The following is a 17,521-nucleotide window of genomic DNA, read 5'->3' on the forward strand; positions in this document are numbered from 1 at the left end:
GCACACATTTTCTTATAAAACAGAACAATTTCTGGGGAAGATCCGGGTTTTGGTTTTCCTTCAACCATAGATGCTCAAGAGATGACTTTAGGCCAGTCGCTTTCTCTACCCTACCTATTTCCCAGGGTAGTGATTGTGGAAAAAAATTGGGAGAGGGGAGTGTAACCTACACTATTTTGAACTCCCAGAGAAAGGTGGAATTAAATAAACATACACAATCTTCTAACTGCCTTAACTTTTGGATATTCTTACAACTTTTAAAGGAAGGTTATAATACTGAAATTACTTTTTTTTTGTGGCCCAGTATTTTGACTGAATTAGCCATACTAAGATATGAACAGAATTGCATATTAGTCTGTCAAAAAAAGGCTATAGGTGATTCAGTTTTTTAAAAATCAAATTAAGCTTGCTGATTTGGAATTTTATTTTTATTGCTGGTCTTAAAACTGTTTTTATTTCTGAGTGACAGCTTCATTTAAATTCCTACATCTGCATTCATTGCTATACTTGCGTTTCCAAATCCTATTCCTCTGAAACGTCTGAATCTAGATCTATTTGTACTGCGAACTATGGCCTTTTCTGTAGCTCTCACAGTTTCCATGAGATCTGTCCGAGCGTTTGCTGTATAGGGATAGCGATGGAACAGATATAGCAGGAATTCTACGTTCTCTTTCAGAAAGCAGTCTGTTGATAGCACTGCAGACTTACTATTATTTTTTGGGGGGTGCCTTCTAGTCAGTTTTGACTCTTGGCGACTTCCTGGACTAATCCCTGCAGTATTTTTGGCAAGATTTCGGAAGTGGATTGCCATTGCCTGCTTCCGAGAGCTGAGAGAGAGTGACTTCCCAGCTGGCTTTGTGCCTAACGTGGAACTAGAACTGACGGTCTCCCGGTTTCTAGCCTGATGCCTTAACTACTACACCGAACTGGTTGATACCCAACTTAGAAAAAGCATGGATGCCTGTCTTTGACGGCGCATCCTCCATCGGGGAGGAGACGCTGCTGCCCAAGAAAAATGATGGTTAAAAGTAGCACTTTCCCCCCCATTGCGTTTTCTAGACACGGCTCATTTTCGCCCCCTGGTGGACATTTGGAATGCCCACCAATGGAAACCAGGAAAAAATATGAGTTCTCTCTACATTTTTGAAAGATCTGTGACATAACCGGCCCTAAAATTTCCCGGAAGTACCAAGAAGTAAAGAGAAGACTTTCATTTCCTACCGTTCCTTTCCCTCCCCTCTCTCTCTGTGATTCATTTCCGGTTGCCGCCTGCCTCCTTTGCTCTGCGCAAATCAGGCCGGCCCTTTGGGTTTCTCTACTCGCGTGACCATGACGCCAAAATGCCACTCCCGTGACGTCGGTAGGCTAAGGCGGAAGGAGAGCGTAGAGGAAATATCAAGGAGGTGAACGGACGGAATTGGGCGACTGCTCGGTAAATTGTTGGGAGGGGGTCAGAGCGAGGTCGGGGAAAGCTTTTTTGGGGGGCTTTCGCTATACTGCCTTCTTCTCTCTGCTCCACGAAATCCTGCTTTGTTCTTCGTTGGACTGGGAGAATTATGTCCGATAATTCGAATTGTGTTTATGCTCCCCTTTGCTGCTACTCCTTGCCCCCCCGCGCCCCATTATTTAGGCCCCAGTCCTGCGCTGGTGATCGTCTAGGCGACTTTGCCCTGGACAGAACAAGTGGACTAGCCTTTGTTTTTTATTGCTTGTCCTTTCCTGCCTTGCTCTAAGGCAGGCTCGCCCAGTCTGTTGTCCTTCAGCTGTGATGGACTACAACTCCTATCATCCCCAAAGATGGAGGGGGGAGTCCAGCACACCTGGAGTGTTGGCTGGTTGGGGAAGATTACTGTAAAACTTTCCATGTGTTTGTTACATTGGGTGGTTTTTGTGTCTGTTTATGTGGTGACTGGTATTTGATCAGAATGATTTATTGCACGCATATGCTAACCTTTGGGTAAGAACCTAGGGTGTTTTCGGTGCTCTAATTTATTACAACACTTTATTAAATTTATATGCTGCCTGACTCCCAGCGACTCTGGAAAATAAATCCATAGTCTGTTTAGGTAAAGTAGCATAGCTGAGTTTTTGTAGTCAAAAGCTTCTTATCCAAGGGAGCTTCATCATTATTTGTTGTTAATCTTGGTTTTGGCCTAAGGAGAAATACTCTGCATCTTTGCTTTATCTCTGGTTGATTAGCTGATGACGTTTATCCTGTTGATGTGTAAATGATGGTGATAGCAATTAAACCAAATTCTAATTAAGAATTAAGTTCTTTCATTTTATGTTATCTAACATTATCTTCACATTATTTGAGCTCAACGACCCAGCCCCTTAATCCCTACACTATCTAATTTATGACAGGCAGATTCTCTTAGTATTTCCAAGATTGTGACACCTTGTCTTTAGAGCTCAATGGGAGTCATTAAAAATACAACCCCACTTGTATTGTTCTACCCTTTCATTAGGATGGCCCTGTTCTAGGCTTGAGTCCAATGCACGTGGAGGGCATTAATTTGGGAAGGTTGTACAAAAGTGTGACAGAAAGGGACAGAACGAAGGGACCTGGCTTTATGTATGAAATCCAGCTGTGACAAAATGATAAAGCTTAGTGCTGTATTAAAAGCTTCATCTTGATGTTAACTCAATCCCTTTCATAAAGCCTAACCAAAAATTACTTATACAGAAATATGATAGATCATGGGAAGTTTGCTCTAAAATGGTCCTTCGCCCAACCTAAATACAGATGTGTGGACTTCACCGCCAAGAATTCCCCATCTAACATGTTCATACTTCTGGAAGATGTCTGAGTTGAGAAAAGGTGCTCTGAAACAGCAAATGTTTTGTTTCTTGGGGAAGGATTACATTTCCATATATTTGCTTGTAAACAAGTAGGTTTTTGCTTTCCCCACTTGTTGGTATCTCTTTGACACAATTCTTTGCAGGAATTGTGATATCAGTAACTGTACTGTGATTCAGGCTGTGTCTTGGACTTGCCACTGATACGAGTTAGTGGTCCACAGCCTCCATAGAGAGATTTTGCTTCAGAAGTGTAGGTTGTTCTCTAAATGTTCAGAGTGGTAACAGTGCATTTTAAAACCTCTGATAACTGGATAAGGCTGGTTGAAGTTAACGGGAGCTCAAGCATTGTGGAATTGCCTTCTTGTTCTTCTGCCTACTTTCTTAAAATGGAAATTACTTCTCTTAATTTTGGTCATTTTTATTTGCTCAGTTTATAAAAGTTCTGTGTTTTCACTGAGCAGCAAACTAGTGGGAAGGAGGTGGGATGGGTTATGAATAATAAATAAAACATTGAAAGGCATTTATTGTAGAGTAATATAATAAAATACAATATAACATAATTGATGCAATATAAAATACAATGTAATGCAAGTAATACAATCTAAAGCAAGGTTTTGAAAAATGGACAAGGTGTTTTTTTTGTAGTTCTGTTGACAGATTGATATATAGTTAGAAAGGGCAATAATAAAAGTTGATACAAAAACTGCAGTAAAAAACTCAGTTTGGCTTAAGCCTGCTACCAAATGACAGAAGTAATACACACCCACACATCTTTGTCTCCCAGAACAGTGAATCACTCTCTAGGCCAGTGTTTCTCAAGGGAATTATAGGAGTTAAAGTCCACATATCTTAAAGTTGCCAAGGTTGAGAAACACTGCTGTAGACTGCTCTTGCTCTGAAGTGCAGGGTATTCATCATGAAGCTCTGTAATTTTAGTGATCTAGTTGGGGGTTTCTTTGGTTGATGACTGTATATTTTAATAAATGTGTAGTCTCTTGAGGTTTTGGTCAGAAGCTCCTTTAATTTTTATCCAAAGATACTTTGCTCCTGTGTGTTTTATAATTCCACATCTTCCTTTTTCCCAAGAGTTGTAGATTGACTCATTTTCTGTCAAGATGGATCTTCTGTTTGGGCGCCGGAAGACCCCAGAGGAGATGCTGCGGCAAAATCAGCGGGCTCTGAACCGTGCCATGCGAGAATTAGACCGGGAACGGCAGAAGCTGGAGGCCCAGGAGAAAAAGATCATTGCTGACATCAAGAAAATGGCCAAGCAAGGGCAGATGGTGAGCTTGGGAAGAAAGGAGAAGTGTGCTTTTTGAAAGCCACCAGGAGAAATTCTGTGTATCTGCCTCTAACCTGGTTCTCCCACCTTAGGATGCTGTGAAAATCATGGCTAAAGATCTGGTGCGGACAAGGCGCTATGTCAAGAAGTTCATCATGATGCGGGCTAACATCCAGGCAGTGTCCCTTAAAATACAGACACTCAAGTCTAACAACTCCATGGCTCAGGCAATGAAAGGTGTCACCAAAGCCATGGCTACCATGAACAGACAGGTGGGTAAGCTCCACACTAGTTCAGCTACAGAAGTCTTTCAAGCTGCTCCTTTTGAGTCTGTACCAGAGCTCACTGGCCTAGCATCTGAATGGGTTGCATTCAGAAGATCCCATTTTCATTCCCTGGTAGCAGGGATTTGCCTAAAATCCTGGAGAGCCTATGCCAGTTAGAGTAGTCATATGGAACTAGGAGTCCAAATAATTTGACTTGACAAAAGGCAGCTTTCTAAATGCTCTTTCTTGTAGTAGTATATGTGGGTTGCTGAACTGATATTACAGGTTGTCCTTGTTTAACGACTGCCTCATTTAGTGACCATTGCAGTTAAGACTGTGATGAAAAAGTAACTTTGCAATCAGTCCTCACATTTATGACCTTTGCAGGTCTGTAAAGCAAAGGAAAGCTGAAGTAAGATCATAAGCACAGTTGTGGTTTCACTTAGCAACTTCTTCGCTTAATGATCCAGTTGTTCCCAGTTGTGCTTGCTAAATGAGGACTACCAGTAAAACCTGTTTTGCTTGTTTTTCAAAATAGGATATCTGACCCTCTGGGGTTGCTTAATGGGAAGATCTAAACAGTGGTGATAGGTTATGAGTGGCTAGGCAGAAAATGTAGCACAGAAGCATTTAAAACTGGCTAGTGCAGAGTATGTGCCACAGAAGATGCCATAACAGTTTACAGACATTTTTTTTTTCAGTTCAACAGCTGACTTGTTTTTCTAACAGGATTCTCCAGATTGGATGCAAGCTGTCCTGAGCTATTTACACTATCACCTCTTCAATTAATACTTTTTTAAAAAATGAACTTTCAATCTCTTAGGTAACAATAATCTGTTATTCTAGGGATATGGTTATATTATATCTACTCACTTCGCTCATGCCCTGGTCACCTCCACAATGGATTCTTGTCATGAGCGCTACATGAGGCTGCCCTTGAAGAGCATCCGGAAGCTTCAGCTGGTGCAGAATGCAGCTGCATGGACAGTTACGTGTGTCTCTAGGATGGCACATGTTACACCTCTGCTCCGTGAGCTGCATTGGTTGCCAGTTTGCTTCCAGGTGCAATTCAAGGTGCTGTTTTTGACCTTTAAAGGCCTAAATGGCATAGGGCCAGGTTATTTGAGGGACTGTCACTTCCTGGTTACATCTACCTGTCCCATCAGGTCCAGCAGAAGAGGTATGCTCCAGGTCCCATCTGCTAAGGAGCTCCATCTGGCAGGACCCAGGGGACTTGCCTTTTCTGCTGTTGCCCCGGCCCTCTGGAACATCATTCCCCCTGAGGTGCGGTTAGCCCCATCTCTGTTAGCCTTACAGAAACCCTTGAAAACATGGTTCTTCCATCAACCCAGGGGATCCCATGGTGAGCCTGCAAAGTGGTTGAATGAGGCTAAGTGATGGTTGTCTTCCCGCTGTTTTTATGTTTATTTTTGTTATGTCTGATGGTTTTTATATTGTGATATGGTTTTAATTGCTATTCTGCTTGTGAGCCACCCAGAGTCACTTTTTGTGAGGTGGGTGGCTATATAAATTTGCTAAATAAATAAATAAAATACAGTATTCCCGTCCACTGCTTTCACAAGTGCGAAAGAGTGGTGGTCTCTTCCTTTTTCTGAGATTTTGTAACAGCATGCCTTCTTGCCCTCTTTTAGCTCAAGTTGCCTCAGATCCAGAAAATCATGATGGAGTTTGAAAAGCAGTCAGAGATCATGGATATGAAGGAAGAGATGATGAATGATGCTATTGATGATGCAATGGGAGATGAAGAGGATGAGGAGGAAAGGTATTTAGTATTGGAGACAAGAAAGACCATGTTGGATAGGGGTTGTATTTTGGAGGGAAAAGCTGGCATCTGACTGACTGGTGGGAGGTGATAAGTTTTCAACCTTCAAATCCCTCCCTGCAACCCAGATCTGTGCACAGTAAAGCCAAGCATGTAATTCATCTTGAAGTTTAGACAGGAACTGAGATTCAAGTAAGGGAAGTGGTGGATTAGCCATGCAGAAAAGTGCATTTCATGTTCTTGCTTTCCATTCACAGTGATGCTGTTGTCTCCCAGGTGTTGGATGAGCTAGGTCTGACGCTGACAGATGAGCTGTCAAGTGAGTATTTGCATGAAATGAAAATTAGGAAAGAAGTATGGCAAGGGAAGAGACATCTGAGCCACTTTGTGATTCGGCAACTTTAGAAATCAAATAACCAACCAACCAACCAACCAAACGAACAAATAAATACGAGACTACAGTTCATATGATTCTTGTAAATCCCAGGTGGGTAAAAGTTACCACTATTGGCAGAGATAGATTGGGGCTGTTTCAGGGATATTATCTAAATTAGGCAGTAACTGGTTCTGACAGTAATTTGTCTTGATAGCCATTCAAAATGAGGTGTATCACAGTAGGTACTCCTCATTTAGCAACCATTCGCAGTTACAACAGTGATGAAAAAGTAACTGTGTGACTAGTGCTCGCATTTACCACCTTTACAGGTCTGTAAAGCAAACCTGAAGTAAGATCATAAGCACAGTCGCAGTTTCACCTAAGTAACCACTTTGTTTAATGACTGAGTTGCCAGTCCCAATTGTGGTTGCTAAATGAGGATTACCTGTAGTTTATTTAATTCGGTTTAGGCACTGCTGGACTCCAACTGACTCTGGGTGGCTCACATTACATTACCATAAAAATCCAATACAGCTAAAACAAGATGGGATCTGGTCACTATATACTGACAGAAACAAAAATAACAAAAACATATCCAACAGTTAATAGTGTTCCAACACATCTTTTAAAAAAACAGTATAATTTCAACAAAGGTTAAAGATACATGGTGAGTCATAACAATGCAAATAAGAGCGGGGCTCTCAATTTTTGTGCAGCGTAACTCCCTAATCACCATAATACTGCAACTTCAGAAATTTACCCTAAATAATACAATTTAACTGAGATTAAATGGAAACCCTTGAGAAATGCGGTGGTTCCCTTTGGAATGAATGACATTTCTTGATTGTAAAAGGTTAGAAAATGTCCTGGCTGCTTTACTTTTTTTTAACAATAAAATAGGTTGTTATTTGTGTAGAAGGTAGACAGTGAAAAGTATGAGAAGGAGACCTCTTAAAAATTTGACAGTCCTCCCACCCTCTCCCCAATCAAGTGATGACCCTATCAAGGTTCTGTCTCAGCCCATGCATCAAAGTCCAGTCCCTGCCACACACCTTCCGGGCTTTCCATCCTGCTCTGCTTGGATTAACCGGCTTGTCCAGGCAGATGTCCTGATTACCAGGAAACACACTGAGGCGAGGACTTGGTCTCTAATATTTATTAGTAGTACTTAACAAGAATCCTAACAAACTGAGAAAGCGTGGGAAAACCCAGCCATATAAACCCCAAAGGTTAAGGCGGTCCCGATCTGTGTCTCTTTGAATGGCTGAACAGTTCCTCAGTGCTACGCATGCGCTTGACAGTCTGGGTGAGAGCCCCCTGCTCGCCATCCTTACTCATGACAGCAGAGCAGGAAAAGTGCATTTTTTTTGTATAACTCTAATGTGTGCAGAAAGGTCACAGGTAAACTGCATTGGCCCCTGATCTGTTCAGAACAACAGGAAGCGCTTCTGCTGTAAGGCTTTCAAGCTCATCGTTCACTTTACAAAAGTACCATAGAACAGAGTGGGTTGAAGATGAGGCACAGTGAGTGAGTGGGATTGTCTTTCTGAAGGAAGGGATGGTGTTTTTTTTTTAAGTTGCTTCAAACCTATTGCAGTTTTCAAATGTTTCATGCCTCAAGATAGGTGGAAAGTGCTGATTTTTCTTTTTGACTATGAGGACTGCAAGAAAGGGTTCAGAGGGTGGAGGTTGCCTCTGTATACTAGGCTGCGATGTGTGGTGCTTGATTTTCATTTCATATGTTAGGTAGGCCCAGATCATAGTTGTTGTGGCTTGTAAAACACTGATTGGTTGGTTGATTTGATTTATATGGTTGCCAATGTAAACATGGCAAATCTAGGCAGCTAACAACATTTAAAAACATAATATAACATGAAGCATAAATGATAGCCAAGGTAATAAATAATCTATCATAGACTTCATGGGCTAACTCTGGCTAACAAGCCAAGCCCCGCATCCAGGAATGCATCCACGTCTTCAGGGGTTTCCAAAAAGCTGGTGGGGTTGGGGCCAAGTTATCTTGGGTGGAATGGTGTTCCAAAGGGCAGGCACTGTGACAGAAAAGGCCTGCTTCCTGGATCTACAAGGTTGACTCTCGTTAGTTTTGGGACCAGCAACATGGCTCTTTTGCCATATCTAATGGGACAGATTGAAACAATCAGGGAGAGGCCTGAGATAACCTGGCACCATGCCAAGAAAGGTTTATAGGTGACAACCAGCACCTTGACTTGCATCTGGAAGCATCCCTGAAACCCTTGCAGCTCATGGAGCAGAGGTACAACATGAGTGCACCAAGGTGCACTCATAATTGCTTTCACTGCCACTTTCTGAACCAGCTGTAGCTTCCGGATGCTCATCAAGAGCAGCCCCATGTAGACTGCATTGTTTCAATCCATTTGGGAGGTGACCAAGGCAGGTGTGATTGTGAAAGAACCTCCTGGTTCTGGAAAGAGTGCAGTTGGCACATAAAATGAAGTTGTACAAAAGCCTTCTTGGCCGTTGCTGCCACCAGCTTCTTGCACAGGAGCTGTGAATCCAAGAGGACACCCTGATTTTTCACCAGTTCTGTGTGGGGTAATGCAACCCCATCCAGAACCAAAGATGGATCCAGGAAGCCCTAAAACCCAAAGCCACTCAGTCTTGCTGGGATCGAACTAAAGCCTATCCTGCCCCATCCAGATCCCCACAGCATCTAGACACTGAGATGGAACCACCCCAGCATCACTTGGGTGGCCAGGGGTGGAGAGGTAAAGCTGGGTATCATTAGCATACGGATGATACCTCACCCCATGCTGTTGAATTATCTCACCCAGCACTTCATATAAATGTTAAAACAGGAGTAGGGAGAATGTCAAGCTAGAATTCTCCCCACCCATCAACACTCACTAGAACTGGCCTCAGAGGGAGGAGAACCAGCACAGCACTGTGCCCCTGCTCCCAACGCTCAGTGCCAGAAGGGTACCATAACCAATGATTTCAAAAGCCACTGAGAGATCAAGGGGAGCAAGGATGCACCATCCCCATCCTGCTCCTGCCAGAGATCATCCATAAGTCCGATCAAAGCCATAGTTAATGGCTTAATGTGATATGTGAAACTTTGCCCATTTTGATGTCAACAAACCATAGTTAACCTAACTATGGTAAGTGTGATACATGAACCCTGCATGTCATCTTGATGCCACACACAGTCTTGGGGCAGAGAGATCTTGATGCCACACACAGTCTTGAGGCAGAGGGAACAGAAGGGAGAAGGGCGTTATTGAGCTGTTGCTGACTTTACTCTCTTCCTTGCAGATTTGCCTTCCACTGGTGGGTCTCTGAGCGTGGCAGGAGGAAAGAAAGCGGAAGCCTCAGCAGCTCTCGCTGATGCAGATGCTGATTTGGAGGAGCGGTTAAAAAACCTACGTCGAGACTAGAAGAGCGGTGCCCAGCTCCCTTCCCCTCCCTCAGCATGGGTGGCTCTTCAGACACTGCTGGTGTTAGGATTACAACTCTGCTGTGGCAGGGAGTCCTAGTTTTGCAAGCTTGCGCGAGGTTGACTGTGGGTGGCCTGAGTGGGGGAAAGAAGGGTTAAACCAAGCCGTGTGGTGCTCTTATTCCACTCTGATTTGAAAGGACTTTCAGCATCACTGGGCAAAATTATGGGGGCAGAATGTTTTTCTTTTCTTTTTTCTCCTACCGTGAAAATGCCTCCATTTCCATGAGACTGGACAGCTTGGGATCTAAAGGAAGCTTCCTTCTGAATGGGGAGGCCAGAGTGGGTGACATTCCCTACTCAGTCCCCCATATTCTTCTGGTGGTGATGGGAAGGTGGAGGAGGGTGGGCAGTAGAACAACAGGTGGTACCTCCTCTGATACCCCTGCCATTTGAAAGTGGCAAGAGGCTTTCTGACTGTTTCCCCAGTAAAGCTTTCTATAAAGCCCTGTCCCTGAAGGCAGGCAGGAAGGCCTCCCCATTGCATCTGTTTGTCTCTTGTAATAAAAGTTGTAGATTTGTACTGAGAGTTCCTCTGGCATCTGCTGTTGCCCCTGAGAAGGAATGTTGAAGCTGGCCCTGGACCACTGTCTGTGTCCTAAGGGTCCCAACACTGTATTTTTGTGACTCTGTTTAGTGCAGTTGGTGACTTTTGGAGCAGGACACATCTGTGCTAGAAATGTGGGTGGGTTGCCTGAGTTCTAGACATTTTCCTTTTGAGCCTGGGAACATTTGAAGACCATTGTAAGACCATTGTCTTCTTACTCTCCACATCAGTGTTTCTCAATCTTGGCAAATTTAAGATAGTGGACTTCAACTCCCAGAATTCTGGGAGTTGAAGTTGACATATCTTAAAGTTGCTAAGTTTAAGAAACCCGGCTTTGCATGTATACATCTTGAAAACATGGGCCCAGTTAGTGAGTTGCAGCTAGACAAGAGAGGGAGGGTTAAAGCAAAGTGAAGGCTCCTACAAATTTGGTTTCGAACAAAGTTGAGTAAGGGGAGAATGTGATAAAAGTGTGTACAGTTACACAGTTACAGTCAATGGAGAGAACATGGTAAGGAAAATTGTTTCTCTCTTAAACTGCTAAAACTTGGGAACATCCAGTGCTTGAATGGGAGGGCATTGAGGAAATACTTGCTTACACAGTGCATAGTTAAGCTGTGAGATTCCCTTCAGCAGGATAAAGTGATAGCTTTGCTCTTAGTTGCAGGGGAATTCACTTGTACTTCCTAAATCTGTCTGTTAAATCCAGCAATCCTGATAGCTGTATGGAGACATCAGGGACAGAAAAGGGCTGAAGGAGAGTAGCGATTTCCTTGAGTCCAGCCAGTGGGCCTCCCATGGGTAACTGAGTGCCTCCTGTGGGAATGAGGATGCTGGATGAGAGGCTGTTTGGCTGTTCTGGCAGGAATGCTCTTCTGTCACTAGAATCCAGAAGAGGGTATATACGACTGTGCCTGGGAATGGCTTGTTCAAATGGAGTTGGGGCTGAGTTGAAGGGCTCCAGAAGATGAAGGAAGTTTGCGAGGCCTGCTGAACATAGCAGACATGCCCTGGGGTATAAAGAAAACCCCAACTTACCTTCATTTTAGAAAGCATATAATATGCCAGCTTTGGATCAAACCAGAAGGAGGAATGATTTTTCTGGGTTTTCCTCCATTTTTGTTCACCTGGTGTCTACTGACTCTCTGCAAATGATCCAAGGAGGCTGATTTTCTTTTTCCTTGTCTTTATTTTTAATTTTTTTTTTTTTGGGAGGAGGAGGGATGCTTCTGGTCCCCAGGATCTGAGGGGAAATGTCATCTGGATGCAGCAAGTTGTTTGGAAGCACAGTATCCAGGGTGTCCCAGGGACTGTGGAGATGGTGATACTGAAGGGTGCTCTGTCATGGGGTGGGTCCGGTGGGCGGCTTGACGCAAAGCATTTCTGCAGATTTATTTTTTCTTACGTGCTGCTGCACAAAGCAGATACGGCAAAGGTGGGGGTCCCAAAAATCTGGGAACTTGATGCCATTTATGGAATATCAGGAGGCCTCCAATTGAGTAAAGAGCAGTGACTCAGTAACTAACAACTCGCCCAGTCAGAATGAAATGCAGGGGCTTTATTGCAGTTGAGAACTCCTGCTGTAGCGCCTGCTGAGAACGGTGCATCCGTGCTGAGCTTTCTGTCGGTTGAGCACTCTGGAGTTCCCACAGGAAAGGAAATGTGGCTGGTTGGGGGTCCCAGTGATTTGGCAGCTGTAAAAACAATAAAGGAAAACCACAGAGAAATATAGATGTGTCTTCCCATTGGTCTGGCGTGTAGTGCTGCTTCCTTTGGGCTAAGCCATAGTTTTCCTAACAAAAGGGCAGGTGCTAGTAACCAGTTGGATTCATACCACAAACTAGGCTAGGGTAAAATGGGGTTGGGTGGCTTGTGATCAGCATATGGTGGGAACCCAGCTGTTGATTTCCAGTGTCCAGATTGGACCATCACATAGCTCATGTGGTTTATTGGTTCAGGCATAACATTACTTGAACACAGCAACTGTATTTGGCAGCCATATTATTCAGGAAGAATATTTCCTCCTATAATCTTTGAAGGCTCCTGTGTCAATATCTGTGCAAGAGTGCTAGTCTTGGATTAAGGGCTGCTAATGTTTTCTCTTGCAGGACTCCTATGTCTTTAATGTACAATGCCTTGCAAAAATCTAGTTGGTGAAGCTTTCCCCTCTCCCTTCATCTTCCTGTGCAGAAAATGTGTGTGCAGTCATGCAAGGCTCCTGTGCTAAGGCCCCCCAATGGTGACAATACTATTTATCTTCAGGAAGTCCTTGCTAACGGAAAGGGGATAAAATGATTCTCATTTGCCCCACATTCCTGATATTCCTCTCCATTCTATGCCTTGTTTTCCCTCTTCAGCACCTTGATATCATGGAAGCCTGAATTTAAGGATGGAGTCAAGGGTAAAGTTTTGTTGCAATAGCTGCTACCCTTCCACATGCCTTTTGCCCTTCACATAAGATGAAAAGAGGGAAGTCCTTTACCCAAGGATGTGTAATTTCTGCACACATTCCCTTTCTGACCAGGTAGATTCCCCATAGCCCAGTCTCTCTGTACTGCAATTTCCCCCGACCCTTTGATCTTATCCCTGAAGTCCAAACAGTATAGAGACACTTACCTAGGGACTGTGTTTTAGATCCTGGTGAGCTATGCCCAGCGCCCGCAGGCAGGAATGGTATGCCTCCAGCAGCTCCTTGCATGCCTCTTCTCCCTTTTCTTTAACACTGCAAAAGTAAACAAGTGATGAAGAAACTATAACAATCCTGCTCATTTCCCTTAAAACTGAACCCCGAGCACAGAAACCCAGAGATCTCAAAACTCTCCCTACAACCCTCTGGGTTGTCACACACCGACCACACCTTCTGCTTTGGGGCAGTGACTTGGTAGTTTCCACTGCCCCAAGGCTGACACAACCACCAACTTTAAAATAATGAAATCCTTTATCGCATCTTCCAGGATTTTCCCCAAGAAGATGCTTGGTACTCCTGTTACAGTGGCATAAGTATTATAATCTTTGCTTGACATGCAGAATGTCCTCACTTTGAAACCCACCAGATTTTTTAAAATTACTTTTTCCCCTTCCCTGAGCCACCTACTTTTCCTTAAATAAACAAATAAATAAATGCACCAGTACATGGTTTCATCCTTTTTCCAGCCACTTGAGGTAGAAGGGTTTTCACACCTGTCTCCAAATAGCCCATATGGATGAGCAGTTACATAGAAGAATGACATTTGAACTCAAATGGGGGAGAAATGATTTATGTTTTGGTTTTTAGCTTGGTGATTATGTCCCATTGCAGAAGAGAGGAATGTGTGCATTATGCCTTTACAACACAAAACTTTTGTACTGATTCAGAGGTCCAATCTGTTGAGAAGTGGAATGCCTTTAGAACCTGGGGAATTTCTTCTGTGAAATGGGACTGAAACTGATTCTGCAACACCAGAACTCAGATCACATAGGGCTCTAGGTCAAGGAGCATAATTTTTGTGCGTGTTGCAAGCTGGAGATAGGGAGAGGTCCATTTTTTAAAAAAAAGGTGAGGCCAGGTCAAAAGCTAATTTTCATTATTTCAATGACATGGTTAATCTGATTATCCTCCAATTATGGATCACTTCCCCCCTTTATCACATGTGTGTGTGTGTGTGTGTAGGTATGCAGCATAGAGACCTGTGTTCTGCTTCAGACACTGCTGAGCTTAAAGCTTCTAACATCCTTCACCTGACTTGTTGGTGGCTGCTGGGCTGTAGAACCTCAACACATTGGACAGGACCTCCTAACCTGGGAATTCTCCAGAACTGTGGACCAGCCAGTATTCTCAGCAATGGCTGTCCTGGGTGGGGAATTCTCAGTGGTGAACTCCATATGTCTAGATCAGTGTTTTTCAAACCTGGCAACTTTAAGATGTGTGGCTGGGGAATTCTGTGAGTTGAAGGCCACACGCCTTAAAGTTGCCAAGTTTGACAAACACTGGTTTAGAGGGTGCCTGGGGTGGAAAGGCTGTTCTGGAGGATCCTATGTTTTCCCATCCAATACTGTAAAGAGCAAAGGTGCCCCTTTACCTACTGATGTAATTAGATGGTCTTAGTTCATATAGCGCAGTGAACTTCAAGTTAAGTCTATCAGCTGTGAGAACTTAGACAAAGCATGTTTGCTGGTTGTTTCATGGATCAGAAATTTCAGTAAATCAAGTAAGCTATGGTTAAATATGAACATAGCCATTGTCTCCAAGAAAAACTTAAAACTATTGGTTTCTGTTTGTAAAAGAGCAGAAGCAGGAGGCTACAGTGTTCACTCCCTGCCCTTAATACAACCTGAAAGTTTTAGAGGTAGATGATTAACAGGATTAGTTGGGGAGATTTCACTTTCTTCCATCCACCTTTGTTGGAGGAGTTGTAGAACTTCACACATCCTCATTTTCTTAGTTTTACATTCTCTCCTCAGTTCATCACAGCATCATTTTATTTATCTGCTTTTGAAGTTGGTCGCTCATCTGAACTGGTTATTTTCCTGAGCACCAGGTGAGTTACATGTTAGACATAACCCAGCATACTTTTTCCAGAACTATTTTAATTTTTGAGGAATAGAGGGACTAAAATACAAATGGGAGCTGAAACGAGGCATTGTGGTGTTGAACGTTCCTGTTCAGGGTTCTAGCCAGCCATGCCCTTATGTGCAATAATGCATTCAATTTCTCTTCCCCTTTGATTTTCATTCTTTACTTTCCAGCAAGAAGCCAGTATTCTGTGGCCACTGAGAATATCCAGACCCCAATGGGCAGTGGCCAAATTCAAGCGCAAACAACTTAATTTTTAAAATGTATTTTAAAAACATTTATATGTGATACTATATCTAAACTATATATTGTATAAACGATGGTATAGTTTTGAGGGAAAAAATCTGTTATATAATGATCTAAATGGTGAAAAAGAAATCCCATGTTACCTAGACAGGAAAAAAAATGGAAAAAGAAGAGAAAAAAACCTCAAAGAAGATTAGGCAACTTTGTGATTTTTAGATGTTTTGGACTGACTGTCATGGGATTGTGAAGTTCTGTTTTCAGAACGTCTGCCTGATATCAGCTTGCTTAGCCTGGTTTAAATTTTTGGGGTAGAGGAGCTTCTATTTCCTGAAAACAGTAAGGGCAGGAGGGTGGGTGGGCTGTAACAAAGAATCATCTTCTGTCTGCACGCGAGGTCATTCATGATGATGGGAACATTGAGCCAAGTGTTGTGCAACAGGGAAGCAAAACCCTTGTGTTGATTTTGGAATTGACTGCATTCTTCCTTTCTGGCTCTGCAACAGTGCCCCAGGTCTGATTCCAGTCCATTTGAGTCCTGCTATTTCTCTGCCGCTCCCTGGGCTTTGTGGTCCTAATGCCTGCCATTTTCCTGACTGAGCTATGGTTGAATACATCTCAAATGAAAAGCCTCAGAGCTGCAGTTGGAATCTAGAATGTTACTCCATACACAACCATTTCTAAACAATGTGGAGATGGTGCAGATGCCTATAGGGTATTGGGTTCCATTCCTATCATGTCCAGCATAACAAAGTATGTAATTTATGGTGTTTGTTGTGAGGAGGCAAATGGGCAGGTAGCTGAAGAGGAGCAGGCAGAAGCCAAAGAACTTTGCATGGGCTGGGCTCATGTGTTGTCAATCTTGATTTGAATAAATCACTTGGCTGGATTCAAGCATAAACAACACTTAACAAAACATAGTGGTTGGATTTGTATGACATACTGTAACACCAAACTGAAAATATCATTCTGATTGAGTCCAGCTTCCACAAAATGATCTACTTAGCTCAAATATCAAATTGTTTTGCACCACAAAACTACTACTCAGATCCTCTATGTTAGTTGGAATAATAATTAAATACCAGGAAGATACCCAAGTTATGAAAATGGGATTACTCATCCAAACCTTTGATGCATATTTCCAGTTTACAACGTAATTGTCTCCTGCGACTAGCACTATGGTCCAGTTCACACCACATGATAGACTGCAAAGCTAGTTTGTGGATCACTGTGAACCCAGACAATGGGGTTAGTATTGATGTCCAGTTGCCTGGGATTAAATTTTGTTCTTAATTTTTATTTATGAAATGTATAAAGCTGCTTCAGTCTTAAAAAATCATTAATATGCTATCATTAATTCTGCACATCTGTTACTGTTAGCTCCCCACTGCTGACTCCAAATGGCTTCCAGAATAGCCACGTCTTCGCAAGCTATTGACAGGCTGTGAAGAAGGCATCATCCTTGCCCTGAAGCAAGCTATTCATGAGGAGGAGAGCTCCTACAAAAATGCCTGTTTCCGAGCCTTCTCTGGCCAGTCTTCTTGCTGGGGACCTTCCGTAGGCATTCCTTGTTCACCCAAGTTGGGTAGGCAGAATCTGTCTGAGATAAAGGATCACACAGATACCCAGGTCCTGAGCCATATGGGGCTTTATAGGTGGTACCTTGAGTTGCGTTTGAAAACAAACCAGTAGCTAATGCAGTTCCTGGAGTGAAACTGCTACTTAGCAGTAACAAGATCATTCCATAATCACACTGGATGCTGCATTTTATGCCAGTTGATGTTTCTGGGGAGTCTTCAAAGGTAACCTCAGATAAAGCAAATTATAGTAAGCAATACAAGAGACGACAAAGCTGTGAGTGAACATCTTTTGTGTCACTGTCCTAGATAAGGTCACAATGGTGCACCAGTCAAAGTTGAGCAAAGATCTTCTTGGCTATTCCTCTACCTGCTTTTCCTGCAAGAGCCATGAGTCTAGGAGCACCCGCAAATTGCAAATCTGCTTTCCATGGGGAAACACCACCCTGTGGAGAGCCGAAAACATAGCCCCAGAATCAGAAGAGTTCTGAATGAGTAGCCATTCTGTCTTGCGTGGGTTGACTCTCCCCATCCAGCCCCAACGCCTCTAGAGCAGTGTTTGTCAACCCTGGCAACTTTAAGATGTGTGGACTTCAATTCCTAGAATTCCCCAGCGAG

At 43.2% G+C, this 17,521-nt stretch overlaps 1 protein-coding gene across 1 annotated transcript; it reads left to right on the forward strand.

Moving 5' to 3' along the window:
- Positions 1-1,338: 1,338 nt before the first annotated feature.
- Positions 1,339-10,507, forward strand: CHMP2A (charged multivesicular body protein 2A). Its single transcript, XM_063300979.1, has 6 exons — positions 1,339-1,432; positions 3,889-4,085; positions 4,177-4,356; positions 6,003-6,133; positions 6,391-6,452; positions 9,804-10,507. Exons 2-6 carry the CDS (start codon positions 3,918-3,920, stop codon positions 9,923-9,925), a joined length of 663 nt encoding a protein of 220 aa, XP_063157049.1. The 5' UTR covers positions 1,339-1,432; positions 3,889-3,917; the 3' UTR covers positions 9,926-10,507.
- Positions 10,508-17,521: the final 7,014 nt, after the last annotated feature.

Source organism: Candoia aspera, chromosome 4, assembly GCF_035149785.1.
Source record: "Candoia aspera isolate rCanAsp1 chromosome 4, rCanAsp1.hap2, whole genome shotgun sequence".
NCBI classification, from domain to species: Eukaryota; Metazoa; Chordata; class Lepidosauria; order Squamata; family Boidae; genus Candoia; species Candoia aspera.

Coding starts and splice junctions, on each gene's coding strand:
- CHMP2A (XM_063300979.1), top strand. CDS start 3,918: ATGGATCTTCTGTTTGGGCGCCGGAAGACCCCAGAGGAGATGCTGCGG. Junction 4,357..6,002: donor TGGCTACCATGAACAGACAG/GTGGGTAAGCTC, acceptor GCCCTCTTTTAG/CTCAAGTTGCCTCAGATCCA. Junction 6,134..6,390: donor GAAGAGGATGAGGAGGAAAG/GTATTTAGTATT, acceptor TTCCATTCACAG/TGATGCTGTTGTCTCCCAGG.